Source organism: Fusarium tjaetaba (assembly GCF_013396195.1).
Source record: "Fusarium tjaetaba strain NRRL 66243 chromosome Unknown NRRL66243_c0000078, whole genome shotgun sequence".
NCBI lineage: Eukaryota > Fungi > Ascomycota > Sordariomycetes > Hypocreales > Nectriaceae > Fusarium > Fusarium tjaetaba.
Window position 1 is genome coordinate 8131 of NW_023501274.1, and position 14749 is coordinate 22879.

Here is a 14749-nt window from a genome sequence, read left to right on the forward strand (position 1 = left end):
TCCTTTGTGACTGGAAAGTGCTCAAGGAGGTTATACTTTAGCTTCCTAGGCCCTTTTCAAGATGATTTAAAATGATTCGAAGTACAACGGCGCCAAACCAGGGTGAACTCTTCAGGCCTTGCTACCGAGACCCAATACATATGCAGATAAATCAAACAAGAATTTCTTCCATCTTGAGGTATATTTCTAAAGGGGAAACGAGTATCATATCACTTTTCAGTTGCCTGTAATATTCTTAGTACTGACTTAGCCAATCAGACTTTTCAATCCACATATCAAAAGTTCATGGGTTTTCTTTAAGGCCATCTATATCATCAAGCAAATACTCTAACATGGCTTACAAATCTCAAAAAGTTATTTACACAATAAGCAGAAGGGGCTGTAAGTAAATGAACAGTATTTTGATAAAACACACGAGTTTGATAACCCTTTCCTTGTTTCCCATTCGTAGTTTCTCTATATAAGTCCCTTAGTTCATACAATATCGCCCGTTATACTCAAACAAATACCCGTGTTCTCAAATAAAAATACGCCTATACTGTTTTAAGCTCTTGAATTAGCTTCTATATTTATAACACCATCATAGTGCGTCTGTCGGAAAAGGATAGAGAGTCTCTGTATGCCTCTCAGATTTGCGGATGATCTGGATGTGCCGTCCGCATATGCCGATCGAAGTTGTCTTTCCGTGAGTACACATGGCCTGACATGGCCTTGCGGCATCCTTCTACCTTGCATTGGTAGCCCTCGCCTTTGCGATGTGTGCGCGTGTGCCTGATCAGATCTTTCTGAGTGGCAAAAGACTTGTCGCATCCCGAGGCGAGACATGAGAAGTATTTCATGTGGTACTTTTGGTGTTTTCTTTGAGTTGTTAGTTGTAGGCGTTGAAGTTGAGACTTGGATAAACTTACGCGAGGTCAGAGGGACGTCGGAATGTCTTGCCGCAGTGGCACAGATTTGGCTCACTGCCATCGGCCGAGTTCATCCAGCCGTAGGAGTCATCTTGTAAGTTGGGAGGACTTGAAGTGGCCACCGAGGAAGAAGATGGTGGTGCGCCACTGTGTTCCTGAGACTGCCACATGTGCTGATGGTCCTCTGATTGCTGGGACTCATGGTAGTCCCCAGATCTGTAGGAGTGGTTGCAGTTTGAGGCTGACTTGCTGGCATAGTAGTTACCAAAGGCATGGTAGCGAGGATCAGATGTCGTTGGCTCGTTGTAGTAGCTTGAGGAGGACGAGCCAGCCCATCCGTGGTGGTAGCGGGAGTCGGAGTCAGAGTCAGAGTGGCGAAGCTGATCCGCAGACAGTTGGCTGTGGTTGCGACTGTAAAATGCCATTTCGGAGAATAAGAATTGCTTGTGGATGGTAGTAGTGCTGTGTCGATCTGTTGTTCGGTATCCATAAGCGGGTAGACAAAGGCAATTAAATTCGCCTTCAATCCGTGTATGATCGGGTAGCCAGGTAGCTATGTAGCCCTGACTAACATAGATTGGGCAGGATTCAACATATCGTCCTGCGGTCAATCGTCCATCGAGTGTGTAAGCCTTTCGCAGGGCTTTGGCTGCTATGGCTGCCAGCATAATGAGCCGGTCTGCAGGGCAGCCGAGTGTAGGTAGGTACATACGCAGGGCCAACGCAGAAGTAGCAGCGGCGGTAGCATCAAGAGAAGCATCGGGACCCAGCGGGGCCTAGTGGACGGCCCGCTAGCTGATCTGCTTATGATAAACGAGAGATCCTGTAGGGCAACAGGCCAACATGAGGCTTTTGAGAGGCCCACGTCAGAGGGGGTCTGAAGTTGGGAGGGGCGGGCTAAGCTGCAAGTGATGCCCAACACAATACGACACGTCGACCACCAGAACCAATTGCGGCGCAACGCTCCAGAACCCAACCGTCACCTGCGGCCAATGATAAAAGGTAAGCCTCGCTTCTTTTGGAATTCGATACAGCAGCCCGCTTGCATCGACACCGAGTTTCAGCTTAGGCAGGATTGGTCTCATGAGCACAATTCACTGGGCATCGACAGTGACAAGTGTAGGTTGGAAGGTGCCCTATATGCATCTATCGTAGCCTGGCATCATCATCATAATCATGGTCATCATAACAGAACAGGTCAGGTCCACGTGGACTTGTTTTGTTACTCGGTAGCATTGGGTGCCAGTTCCCAACGTACAACGGTCAAACTCTCCAAGGATTCGGCAGGACGAGACTGTTGATATCGGGCATTACAAAACCACGAGACAGTCACATAGTATCCAACAGTGCATTATAGGCTAAAGTGATGTGTTATCCGTCGATCATATCTGAACGATCCTTATTAGTGACGTATGTTTCGGCATATGATACTCGGCAATTATGACAACGCTAAATCGTCAATATGGAGATGAAACCCCTGGAATAACAAGCAGTTGACAATGATAGTATACAGGAATGACGCAGTTGTCATCGTCCTGAGACGGACACGACCAAGCCAATATCCTCTCTTCTACCAACTACAGACTCTAAAAGAACTCGGGATGAACAAATTTCAAACGAAATCTACGCAATATAACCTCTCTAGATGACGAAACATAGTGTTGATGTCAACAATGCTTTTACGATAGAGTCGGTTGGTCGACTAAGGACCGTAGATAGCAATGGATTCAAGATACTTGCCAAGCATATTCATCGATCGAAACTCGACTCAATAATTCACTTCCAACCGCAGTCGAGACAGCAGTCTAATCATCCTGTTCACGCTATTCAAATCGACAATCAGTATGGAAGAGTGGAAGCCGTTAGCGTCGAACTAGCGAGCTATAGCAGGATATTATTCTCGGTTCGGATTTATGCAAGCAAGGGACGTCCCGATGTCAAAATTGTCCCAGGCCCAGTTTGCTTGTCCATGTCCAGCTAAGGGCCCTGGTCTAGGTCTGTTGCATTATTTCATTCGTAGCTGGAGCTTTATTTAGGGTCGTTCACTGTTGATTCCTCCTGTGGTCCTATTTCCGTTTACGCGTCCCCCTTGATGACTTGGAGGTTAAATTACCGCGACTTTGACCACGCGGAAAGGTTCGACTGGCTCTACCGTGATCAGATGTTCTGGGGCAGTGCAGGCTTGGCCGTGGGTCAAGCTGATAGGCCAACGGCGTACTCTGTACTCTGTAAGCACCCTGTCTTCCTGGATCGAAAGTAGACTGTTATGAGATAACTTGGGGATCCGAAGGGGAAACATGATGGGTTGCATCACGTAATGGAGGTTATACAATGCTTTAGTATACAGATAATAATAATGTTGTGCAACGACCACCTTGGAGTTGAGCTCACAGTATTGGAAAATACATGCTCCGCACAGTGATAGCACGGGATGACGTTGCCGTTGCCAAGCGTCTTGGGCGTCTTGGGGTCTTGGATTGTCCCTGGAGAGAGCACTGAGCGCACTACGTAAGGTACCGGCTTTGGCGGCGGGCAGGGCAGTTGTACAACCCCCACCGGAACGTCTATCTCTTTCATCCTCCATCCCTCTCCTCTCACTCTTTTCAAGGCGAGGGCTTTGCAAAGCTCTAGAACATTTCACCACCGGAACATTGACAATCGCTAGTTATCGCTGTCGTCATAGACTTCGGCGACGCCAACTTACAACATGGCGGCATTCCTGCGCGGCAAGCAGACGGGCATGCAGAATGACCTGTCAGCGAGCATCAGACCCGAACTCTTCATGCCCGACGATCAGGCTCGCTATGGCATCAACTCTCAAATTAGGTATCGCTCCGTCTCGCCCAACATGTATCATGTATGCATGCCCCAAAATGACCCAGCTGACCATCCATTCTTTGTCGCAGCTGCTACGCTTACGACCCAGTCCAGTCCCTCCTAGCTATCGGAACTGGTGAAAGCAAGTTTGGCCCCGGTAAAGTCTACATCTTCGGTCAGCGACGTGTACACAAGATCCTCGAGCCTCCCCGACGCACATCCTTCCAGATCGTACAATTCTCCGCCAACCGACTTGTTACCGTCGACGCGAAGAACGAGTTGGGAATATGGGACCTCGACACCGGCGAGCGCGTCGCCGCTCTGGTCGTTGCTGGCCAGGTCGTCTCTTTGGTGACGGATCCTATGCTTGACTGGGCCTTTATCGGCTTGTACAATGGAGACATCATGGCCTTTGATCTGGACAGAGGAAGCCTGGCCCGTTCCTTCAGACTTCCCAACTTCTGGAAAGAGAAGAACCCTGGTGCGACCACTCCGAATCTCATAACCATGTCTCTTCACCCCCGAGACGTCGGTAAGCTCCTATTGGGTTACACCCATGGCGCTGTCGTCTACTCGTTCAAACAAGCCAAACCTGTCAACTACTATGAGTATGTTGTTCCAGCAGGCGCTCCCGGTGGCAACGGTGCAGCTGTTGAGACGGTTCGAAAGCCTCGACTTACACATGCACTCTGGCACCCCTCTGGTACATTCATCTTGACAGCTCATGATGATGGAAGCTTGGTGTTCTGGGATCCAAAGGCCGAAAAGATTGTCATGGCGAGAACCCTGACCGACTTCAACGTCGACCAGCCCTCGCCTGAGACTCCCACACCTGCTTTACCTGAGCCCATCACTAAGATCGCTTGGTGTTGCAAAGAGAATTGCGACGATAGTGGCCTTCTCATTGCAGGCGGACAACGCCCTGACGCATCGCAAAAGGGCTTGACATTCATTGACTTGAGCCAGACGCCGGTTTATGCGACCTCGACCTGGCAAATATTGGCTAATTACTGCAGGGGGAAACGCCAGAATGTTCTTCCTCTTCCTTCTGGTGCGCAAGCGATTAACTTCCTCCTCGTTCCACGGTTTTCTCCTCACTTTGCTGGCGCTCAAGACCCAATCGCTGTCATGGTTCTCCTCTCGTCTGGTGAACTTATCACGCTGAGTTTCCCCTCGGGCTATCCGATCAGTCCTACCAACCAGCTCCATCCCTCCGTTTCTTTTGTTCATCCATTTGTGACAAAGGTCAACGTGTCATCTCTCGAACGTCCACGCTGGCTCTCCATGTTCGAGAAGCGCAATCAAGGCGAGCCGCTGCTTAAAGGAGGAGCCGAGGCGTCGCGACCTCGGAAAAGGTTCGAAGAGAGAACCATAATCCAGGCCGCTCATGCCGATAGTACAATCAGGATCTGGGACTCGGGCCATGCTGATGAAATTGAAAATGGAACCCAGCTTCAAGTCGATGTTGCTCGAGCACTGGACCGATACGATGATGTAGAGATTACCTGTATGAACATGGCGACTAGCACCGGAGAATTCGTCGTAGGAACACGCACGGGAGAGGCCATCATTTATCGATGGGGTCAGAATCGCTTTTTCGGCAAAGATAAAGCTCTCCAGCTTGACCCTAATCCCAAAGGCCTCACGGACATTAGCTCGAGAGCAGAACCAGGCCTCAAGGAGGGCCTGCAGCCTCTCGTTCTCTACGAGATGATGATGGGCCCTATCACAGCTATACAGGTGTCCAATGTTGGATTCGTAGCCGTAGGCTCTGAACTGGGGTTTCTTACGCTGATTGATCTTCGCGGGCCTGCTATCTTCTTCCAGGCTCCCATGACGGATTTCGCCAAACCAGACAAGCGATCTTCGTTCCTCAAGAGCCATAGTTCTTCGCCGGGTCCCCAGAAAGAGTGGCCTATTGTAATTGAGTTTGGTGTCATGACCTTGGACGAGGACAAATACTCAAGCATTTGCTGTTTTGTGGGAACAAACCTAGGCAAAGTCATCACCTTTAAACTTCTGCCTGGCCAAGACGGCACATACTCTGCATCGCTCGCAGGCGTTGTATCGTTCGATGGGAAGATCATTTCACTCAACCCCATCGAAGCTGATACGGGCAAGCCTGCCCATGCCACCGGGCCGATCGTGGCAGGGCTCAGAGAAGGACGTCAGGTCAATGGCGTACTTGTTGCTGGTAAGTGGCGCATGGCTTCGGCTCAAACTAGCCTAACTAACAAGGACGATAGTCACGCAAACAGAAATCCGAATCTTCAAACCAGCCAACTCTAAAGGCGCATCAAAAGAGTTCGATAGCATCCTCTGTGATTCTGCATGTGTAGCCGAGCTCGAGTTACAGGGATTTGCCGTCGTTGGTGTGTTTGGTGACCGAACTGCTCGTGCATTCTCAATTCCTGGTCTCAGAGACATCGGAAAGGCCGACCTTCCCATGATAGATGTGACGAGGAGTACAAACTCAGTTGTTACTCAGACTGGCGACGTCTTTGCTTGGACAGGGCCAAGTGAACTTGCCGTGATCCACGTCTGGGGAACGGGCAAAGGACCTCAACAATCTCCAGACACGCTGATAAACCCCAAGCTTGAGTGCCCACCTCGGCCGACCATTTCAAACATGCAGTGGATCTCGGGCAGCCAATACATCTCCCCTACTGATCTTGATCTGCTGGTCGGAGGCCCAGATAGGCCTCCCAGCAAGCGAATGATGGACGCAGCGGCTGCAGAACAACGGGCTGCTCGGGCTGGAGAGCCAGCCGCCGCATCGGGTTCGGGCAGCCAGGAAGGTTGGGGAGACTACCTGACGAGGCAATTGAACGAAAGGACTGAGAAGTTGAACATGATGGGTGACAATATGGAGAACCTGCAGAACAACAGCGCTGGATGGGCAGATGATGTAAACAAGTTCCTCAATAAACAAAAGAGGAATGTCGTGATGGGTGGCCTTAAGAGCAAGTTCTTTTAATGTGGAATCAAAAATATCTGAGAGTTATGATGGCGGGCAAGCAACCAGGTTAGCTACTTTGACAACGAGGTGACCAAGACAGAGTCCTGGTCAATTTACGAGTGCAATTGGGCATTTACTCCAACATGTCGACGGAGTGTCACGATTGAAGGCACGAGCTTTAACTAGGTACAGAGTGAAAGGAGTGTAGGGCTCTTTTTTTTCTTATTGAGTTACTAGGTTCTCTCTGCCGGAANNAATAACACTTCTAGCCCACAATACTGCTATATAAATCATCTCGCAACTTAAATCTCGATGTTCCTCGAGGGAGCATCCTGAACCACAGTATCCTCACCGACCACTTCCTTCGAAAGAATAGCGAGGAATCTGGGGTGGCTTGTCGGACACACGATTAGAGCCATCTTGTCCAGTCCGGAGTCCCGCCACCACTGTCTCTGTTCGAGTAGTGAAGGACTGTTCATTGGAGCCATAGTAACCGTCGCTTGGGGGTGCGCTCTCAGAATAGCCTTCGTATTCGCTTGAGGCCGTGGAGCTTACCGGCGAAACTGGCTGTACATGTCTGAGCGATGAGTTGCCAGGCTTCTGCCAATTTGTTTGAGGCACTATCTGAAGATGCTTCGGTGACTCCTTAGTTGATGTTGATGTACTGGGTCGAGTAGAGCTGTGGTGACTATCATCGAGTTCGACATAACGCCTTCGCAACTGCTTCAGGGCCTCAGACAGACTAACATTCTCCGTCTGATATTTATCAGCCCTGTGCTGCGATTCAAGTGCTTCGGCCTGTGCAGTCTGTACTATGGCTTGGTATTTCAAAGCATTGCGTTGAGCGGACTGGAGCTTTCTTTTACGCTGCCTCGCTATTAAGCACAGCGAAATGAAAGCCACAGCCATTAGTGCCAAAGTCGCTGCCAAAACTATGGCAGTTATATATGAACCTTTCGGATCACCGTAAACAATGTCGGACGAGCAAGATTCGAGCTCTCGGTGCTCAACGACCGGAACGGGAGGCATCTTCAAGGCTACCTTGTAAGATCCTATATGCTGAGACTTGGCAGTAATTGATCTGAAGAAGTCGTTTACCTTGAGCACCAAGAGAGCCTGTTAGTGGTGGCGTTTTAGTGTTGCTGGGGGCAGTATGCTGGATTTCAGTCTTTCCAGAGCTTGTGTTTGATCAGACGACAAGATATTCAAAGACGCTACCTCGACTATAATATAGTGGTGTAAGGTCAAATTCATCTTCAAAACTGAACATTGATATAAATCAGAGGCAAAAGATTGTAAGAACTATTGGCTTGTATGATCGAACAACAACTTTGTTGCCGATGTCAAGGGGGAGGTCCAAGGGCTGTGAACATTCCCACATCATGTTCTCGAGATCGATGACAAGCTGCAGGAACGTAGACTAAAGTTGGCCATTGGGGGCTATGAGTTTACATGGAACATAAGTATTGATGACGGGACAACCAGGTGTATCAGCATCAAGCCGTTGAGCTTCTTTGAATTTCGTGAACTGCACATCCATTAATATTGACAAATGATGGAACAAATTCGAGCAATTCCTTCAGAATAATAGTTTATAACAAACCAACTTTAGCTGTATTAGGAGACGTTAGGTGTCCATGCAGGAGCAAGAAATATTATAACATTAAAGCAAGATGCTAAGACTAATTAAGTGGCTTAAAGGTATACTAAGATATACTAAGATATATTAAGATATACTAAGATATACTAAACTTACCTAAATTTTCTATCGGAGGTACTTACCGTAGTTGCCTCGAGTTTCTTTGACCTCCCCTGAAGCATCTGTCGTAAGAGCGACACAATTGTGCCTGAGAAGACTGTCCAGGTTGGCACACACCGCCCATATAAAGCATAGGGAGAGATGGTAAATCCAACCATGAAACTACTGCAGGTAAATCGTAGTTGGGTCCGTCAAAAGATACCCGATAGCTTGAAATGACAGCACATATCCTAGTACACGTATTCAAAATTCGGGTTTTCCTTATCCGTCATATCCATGAACGCAGTAGCGCTGGCAGTAAAATCATGGCCCTCTGCTCGTAAAGCTTGACGATGTTGCTCTTTCCGTTTGTTCTCCCATTTGAAGGCATATCTAAAGACAAAAAACAGTCCGAACTCGATGCAATTGGCGACGAGAAGTGATCCGATACCAAGGTGATAGGATGGTGCCTGTTCAGGGCGATAGAAAAAGGGGCTGGCAATGTTGCCAACACAGGCACCAAACCAAATCATACCAGAAACAATCATCTTTTTTGATTGGCCTCCAGTATTTGAAGTGATGAGAGACAGGCATATGACAAATGATGCCTGGTACGAGCCAGTGAGGTAGCTTCACAAAATTAGAAGACAGCAGAATGAGGAAGATCCCATACACTTACAAACAGATCAAACGGCCAACGTAAGCATCTGCCGGCGCCAGAAGAAAGCCGAGCGCTCCGGCTATGGTCGGTATCATGAAGATGGCACTGACCAGAGTTCGACTATTGGGGGGCATATACTTGTTGGCCAGAGCACCAAGTCCGATCCAAATGACCACGAGGACGCCCTGAGGAATGCCCAGCAGAGCCGTGTGTAGCGTATCAAACCCGAGACCTTGGATGACTAGCGTGGAGAAGTTCGAAATTCCGCCGTTGGGAACATTAGAAACGAATCCAAGCAAAGTGAATAGCCATGTCTTGTAGTCGAGGTAGGCTTCTTTGATTTGTCCCCAGTTGATTCTTCGTTGTTCGATGCCAGTTTGGTTGCGTCGCATTCGAGCGATCATTATGAGCTTCTCATCGTGAGAGAAACCTCGAATGGTGCGAGGAGAATTGGGCAGTAGCAGAACGAGAGCGATGGCCCAAGCAGAACAAAAAGCGCCTACTACAAGGAACTCATAACGCCATGACTGAAGCGCTCCTTTGATATTACCAATGGCATAGCCTGTCAAGGAGATGTTAGCTCTGACTTGGGAGAAAGTAGACTGAAGAACTAACCAATCAAACCTCCGCCAGCAACACCTATACCGTTAAAAGCATACCAAGCGGATATACGACTTGGTTGCTCGTCACGCGTGAAGTACATGGAGGTAATGAGCATGAAGGCCGGGTCTGCGATAGCTTCAAATGCACCGGAAAGGATTCTCAGAGAAAGAAGACCAGCAAAATTCTTGGCAGCGGCCTGTGTCATGAGTAGAGCACCCCACATGAAGATGTTGAAGGCCAGGTAGTAACCAGGAGGGCTGCGTTGCATTAGGAGGTTCGAGGGAATAGCCCAAATCAGCCAACCAAAATAGAAGCTGCTCGAGAGCCAAGAGTACTCGTCACCTCCAAGTTTGAGATCATCCTTGAGACCAAAGATGGCAGCATAGGAACTAGGTGGGCATGGTTGGTTAGATATCTTGGTCCTTCGAGTGCTGTGTAGGTTAAACATACAGTGTTGTTTTGTCAACATAGTAGAAAAAGTAGCAAACACCCAGTACGGGTATTATAAGTCGATCTAGTTTCCTTCTGACTTTCTTCTCTAGAATCGGGTCGATTGAATCATCGGTAGGATATTGTGCAAGAGCTTCGGCGTATATCCCGTCCCCTTGTGGTTTGTCGACATTGCCAACTTGGACGCTGTCAATCCTGCTGATTCTATCGTCTGGTTGTCCCATCTCTTGAGCCTGAGCCTGTTCGAGCTCACCTTTTGTGGCGTTGGCATCAGCCATTTTGATGCTGGGGAGTGTTTTACTTGCACGAACTGCAGAAGGGGGGCAGGGCGATCTCGGCTTTTATAGCGAAGATCTGAGACGTTGCTTTTAAGATGGGGCACCCTACAGGAGGTAGATCAATGGAGCGAAACACCTTGAATTCACATGTGAGATCGATTCAAGCACGGAGCAATAACTAGCCCAGATATAAGGTCAGACTTGATATATGTATGTTTAGTGATACTTGATGGGACATTAGCTAGGGGAGGAAAGAAAACACAGGGCCCTTATCCTAAATGACAAAAAAGCTTAGGTAATATAGCCTAAGATTAGGATAACCTTTAATGAATTTATTTTGACACCGTATATCAAGGTTCGCGTTTTCTTGCTCCCCGAGGATTAGGCATTGTAATAGTTGTCGATCTTATTCCAGCCCGATATTCCTGTCAGGCAATGTGATTTAGAAGATACCGGCGTGGGAATAAGACCGACCGCAGGCCTAAGTCCGATTTTCGGTACTTAATCAGACTCCCGATGCTTTTAGTTCGCCGAATGGTTTCAACGTTTCCAGGTTTGAGTCAGTTCTTTTCTAAGATAACGGCTTTTCATTGATGGATTAACGAGATCCACGATTCTTCCAATGAAATACGAATAACATTAAATCCACAATCTGGGGGATTGTCGGTAGATGAGGAGAAACTGTGGAGAAGTTTGGGGTAAGCGTAACATCAGGATGACGAACCATGCAATCCGTGATGTGGCTGGAGATAGCATGGGTTTGGGGGTTTGGGGGAGGGACAAAAGCTCGGATTACTTGAGAGTCCTCAGTGATAAAATGACTTAGGGTAGTTGATGATGAAAATGGCTTGCTATTTGACCACTAAATTTTCATCACGATCAGAGATCGATGGTTTGTTTTGGCGTTCGTAGCTCTAAATGACTTTATCATGATAAGATTCAAGCATGAGCTTGGTGTTGGATTGCAAACGTGTCATATCATGAGTGTTCAGTGTCGTATATGTGCAAAAATTCACAATTACAATTGCGGAATATATTATAATCAAGTTTTGCACACTCGCAAATAAACCAGACACTTTTCACGTGAAGAAATATAATGAGGCGACCATGGTCGAAACATCTCAATAGAGCAGTGATATCTGTCAGATGAGACTTATTTGTGAAATGTAATAGATTATGCAAGCAATGGGTTTGACTGTATAGCCATCGAAGGATAACTGCAGCATGGAGAGAATTATATGGGGGAAATAAGAAGAAGTAAAACCAGCAGAGATGGTGTAGAGAAGGGTGCTTTCTGGGTGATTGTAACAGTTTGAGGCGAGGGTTTCTAGCATGACATCAAAAGGTACATGCATATAGATGAGTAACCAGTCGTTTCTTAGGGCGTTTTGCGCAGATCGCTGAAAATACCCAGCTATCATTGAGTCAACGTCCTTCATCATGTCTATGGCATGACAGCTATTGCAGTGGCTATCCATGAGTTCAAGGCCCTTCGAACTGTGCCCCTATGCCGTACGTATCCAGCTGAGTGTCCGCGGTGTGAGCTTGTGGTGACTGACATCGATGCGTCTGGGCTGGAGGTTCAACAAGAACGTGTGACTGGAATAGGAGACTGAAGACTTGGCGACGAATAAACGCAACGCATGAAGTGATACGAAGATTCAACAGTACTTCGATGTGTCGAAAGGTAAGGTTCGAGGAAGGATCAATTGGCGTCGTTGACCATGCCGAAAAGGGGTCGTCCCTGGATGGTTGTCGGAGATAGGCATGTAACTGAAATGAAGACCGTCTCTCTATGGACCAGTTCAAATCGTCCTGCGACCGAACCCAGTAGCGCTCTTCATAGCTAGCGCATCTGAACAAAATTTATCGTCAGTGAAGGAACTTGATGCCAACATCATAGCCTATGGGGAACTAAAAGGTTCGCTGATAGAGAGTATAGAAACAAGAACTTACTCTGACTGTACGATGTCTTCCATCATGAGATGTATTCAGAACTTCATGCTCCAGTCAAAGAACCCAAGAGTTTTGTGTCACAGGTATAGGAAACTGGTGTACCGAATGCTCGTCCGAGATTGTTGTTTGAAGATTGTTTGAGTAAAGACGGCGACAAGATGCAGAGAAAGTTCTATCCATTTTATACGACGGCAGAGGGATGACGGAGTTTTCTCTGCATCCCGGCATCATAATCTCCATCTCGTTAATAGGGAGCCGCGGGACGGGGCGAGGCGAGTCCGTTGACACTCGCGTGCACGCATCAGTAAGGGGCATAACATGGTGCTGCTGAAGATAGGATGAACTGGCTGCACTAGTCTAATAGACTAATGTGCACCTTAGTAGACTGAAACATGGTGTTGTAGTCTTGGATGATCAAGGGAGATTCGAATGTCTCGGAGGTAAAAGCTCGCAGGAGATGAAGATGACGAGGGATGGGGACAACAAAAAAGATGGGAAGAAGAAAGCAAGTGAGACAAGAGAGAAGATGGCGATGAGAAGGAGTACCTCGAGTGAGTGACGCCTTCTTGGCTGATCGGATCGCCCTCCCAGACTCACCGCTGCGGCGAGGCTGCTTCGAAGGAATCTGCCAATAGACATTCATTGGCCAACAGTCATTATCAAGTCCTGCATGACGACCAAAACTGGTAATAGATGCAAGGTCAAGGCTTCACACACAAGATGATGGTGCTGGACCAAGCTCCGTACCATGAATCCGCATGCATCTGTAAAAATAGGGGGGCTGTTTTAGGCAGAACAGGACCATACACACCCACTAGGAAATAAGTTCACAACCAACAGCATACAGTTGAGCCACCAGCCGCCGACCTCCTGGAGACCTGAAGAAATCTTCAGCGAGCCTTACAATTAAATCGAGAGTTTCTTGGCCGATATATATGAGTTTGCCTTTCAGAAATTTCAGAATCAGTGATTTCATACAAACTAATCACTCGAGATCGCAAGCCTCAAGTTTACGGCATGTGACTTCACAATCATATCATCAACCTTTTGCATGCTATTCACATACATCCCGCACGCGTTCTGATTAACCGGGTCGACGGAAGTCTAAGTTGAGACCAAGTCTCAGCTGACCCCATACCTCTCCGTTTTCGACTGAAACACTTGGAGAGGACATCATTTTGGGCCCATAGAAATTTTCAAATGCGGCCACGTCAGATACAAACTTCGGGGGAAACTTGGCATGGAGCTATCAAAGCTCGAATAAGCGATGGACGGTCCAAGTTGTCACTCGGATTCGGGGAGACTAAATGGAAATACCGGATCCACCAAATCATAGATGTTAGCGTCGTTTCCTCACCGGTCGATGTTATATTTCCCATTGACGCCTCGCGGATATTCTACTATGCAGTAGCGTATCGGTGAGATGCCGCACTGCAAGGTCGGCGTTTACAGGTGTCAAGTTGTGTCAGGTTGGGTCAGGTTTGGGTCGCAAGCAGGTAAAGCCTCACCCATTATGAGACCCAACCCCTCTAATTATGGCTAGCAGTGAGGATTTACTTGATCTGGACCAACACGATACTCTCAAGGCTGACTGAATGCTCAAGCTGCTCTTTTTGGAGCTTGTTCTATTCTTAGTGCTAATCTGCCTAAAGTATCGCAGCGATCATTCTCATGACGAGTTTTCTATACGTCTCAGTTAGCCACAATATCCTTTGTGGGTTAAATTACGTTTCTTGGTGTTAGTATGTGACAATTGTTTATGTGACATTGTAATTCTCCCTGCCTTGATGGAAATCAAATGGTCTGAGCCTTGCATGACGCCTTGTGTAACCTGAGGTCAGTTCACCAAATTACAAAAAGGGAGGCGGTATCACAAAGCACGGATGAATTCTGTTAACTACCAATAGCAATTGATCTCACCTCAGGGCGTGAGTCTTAACTAATCCATGTTGTTGCCGTTGATTATCATGTAGCTTAAAAGCCAGACTCTGTAAAGGACTGAAATTACACAACCAGGTGTGACAGACTCGGACAAGGGAGAAGAGTAAAATTCCTTCTCTTCGTCGTTGGTCTAAGACATGAGCCACACCAATAGTACTGGGGTTTTCAGATTATGAATGTGTGTGTGGTTTTCTCTCTCGGTGAGGATTGGGGGGCGGCTACATAACCCTGGCTTTGAATGTTATACATCATCTTGTTATGCCCTCCCTACCTATCAAGTCTGTTCGTATTTGTACGTGACTGAGCTTCGATCCAACTTTTGGTTATCTTGACCTTTTGAAATGCGGTAATACCGATGACTTCCAGTAACCGCTTCTCATGTCACTTGAATACTTCCCGGTAGCGAAGTGGATCGTGTAATATCTAACGGTTCAAATA

At 47.6% G+C, this 14749-nt stretch overlaps 4 protein-coding genes across 4 annotated transcripts; 1 reads left to right on the plus strand and 3 right to left on the minus strand.

The window, feature by feature from the left end:
* Positions 1-626: 626 nt before the first annotated feature.
* On the minus strand, positions 627-1576 carry FTJAE_4149 (zinc finger ZIC 4; the record flags this gene model as incomplete). Its single annotated transcript, XM_037350524.1, has 2 exons — positions 627-858; positions 909-1576. 2 exons carry the CDS (start codon positions 1574-1576, stop codon positions 627-629), a joined length of 900 nt encoding a protein of 299 aa, XP_037208727.1.
* Positions 1577-3615: 2039 nt separating this feature from the next.
* On the plus strand, positions 3616-6702 carry FTJAE_4150 (Lethal(2) giant larvae like SRO77; the record flags this gene model as incomplete). Its single annotated transcript, XM_037350526.1, has 3 exons — positions 3616-3765; positions 3840-5919; positions 5972-6702. The coding sequence occupies 3 exons, from the start codon at positions 3616-3618 to the stop codon at positions 6700-6702; spliced, it is 2961 nt and encodes a 986-aa protein (XP_037208728.1).
* Positions 6703-7032: 330 nt separating this feature from the next.
* On the minus strand, positions 7033-7713 carry FTJAE_4151 (uncharacterized protein; the record flags this gene model as incomplete). The annotated part of the gene is made up of 1 exon (XM_037350527.1): positions 7033-7713. One exon carries the CDS (start codon positions 7711-7713, stop codon positions 7033-7035), a length of 681 nt encoding a protein of 226 aa, XP_037208729.1.
* A 960-nt stretch (positions 7714-8673) lies between these two features.
* Positions 8674-10414, minus strand: FTJAE_4152 (allantoate permease; the record flags this gene model as incomplete). The annotated part of the gene is made up of 4 exons (XM_037350528.1): positions 8674-9052; positions 9102-9645; positions 9699-10075; positions 10137-10414. 4 exons carry the CDS (start codon positions 10412-10414, stop codon positions 8674-8676), a joined length of 1578 nt encoding a protein of 525 aa, XP_037208730.1.
* Between the last annotated feature and the right edge of the window lie 4335 nt (positions 10415-14749).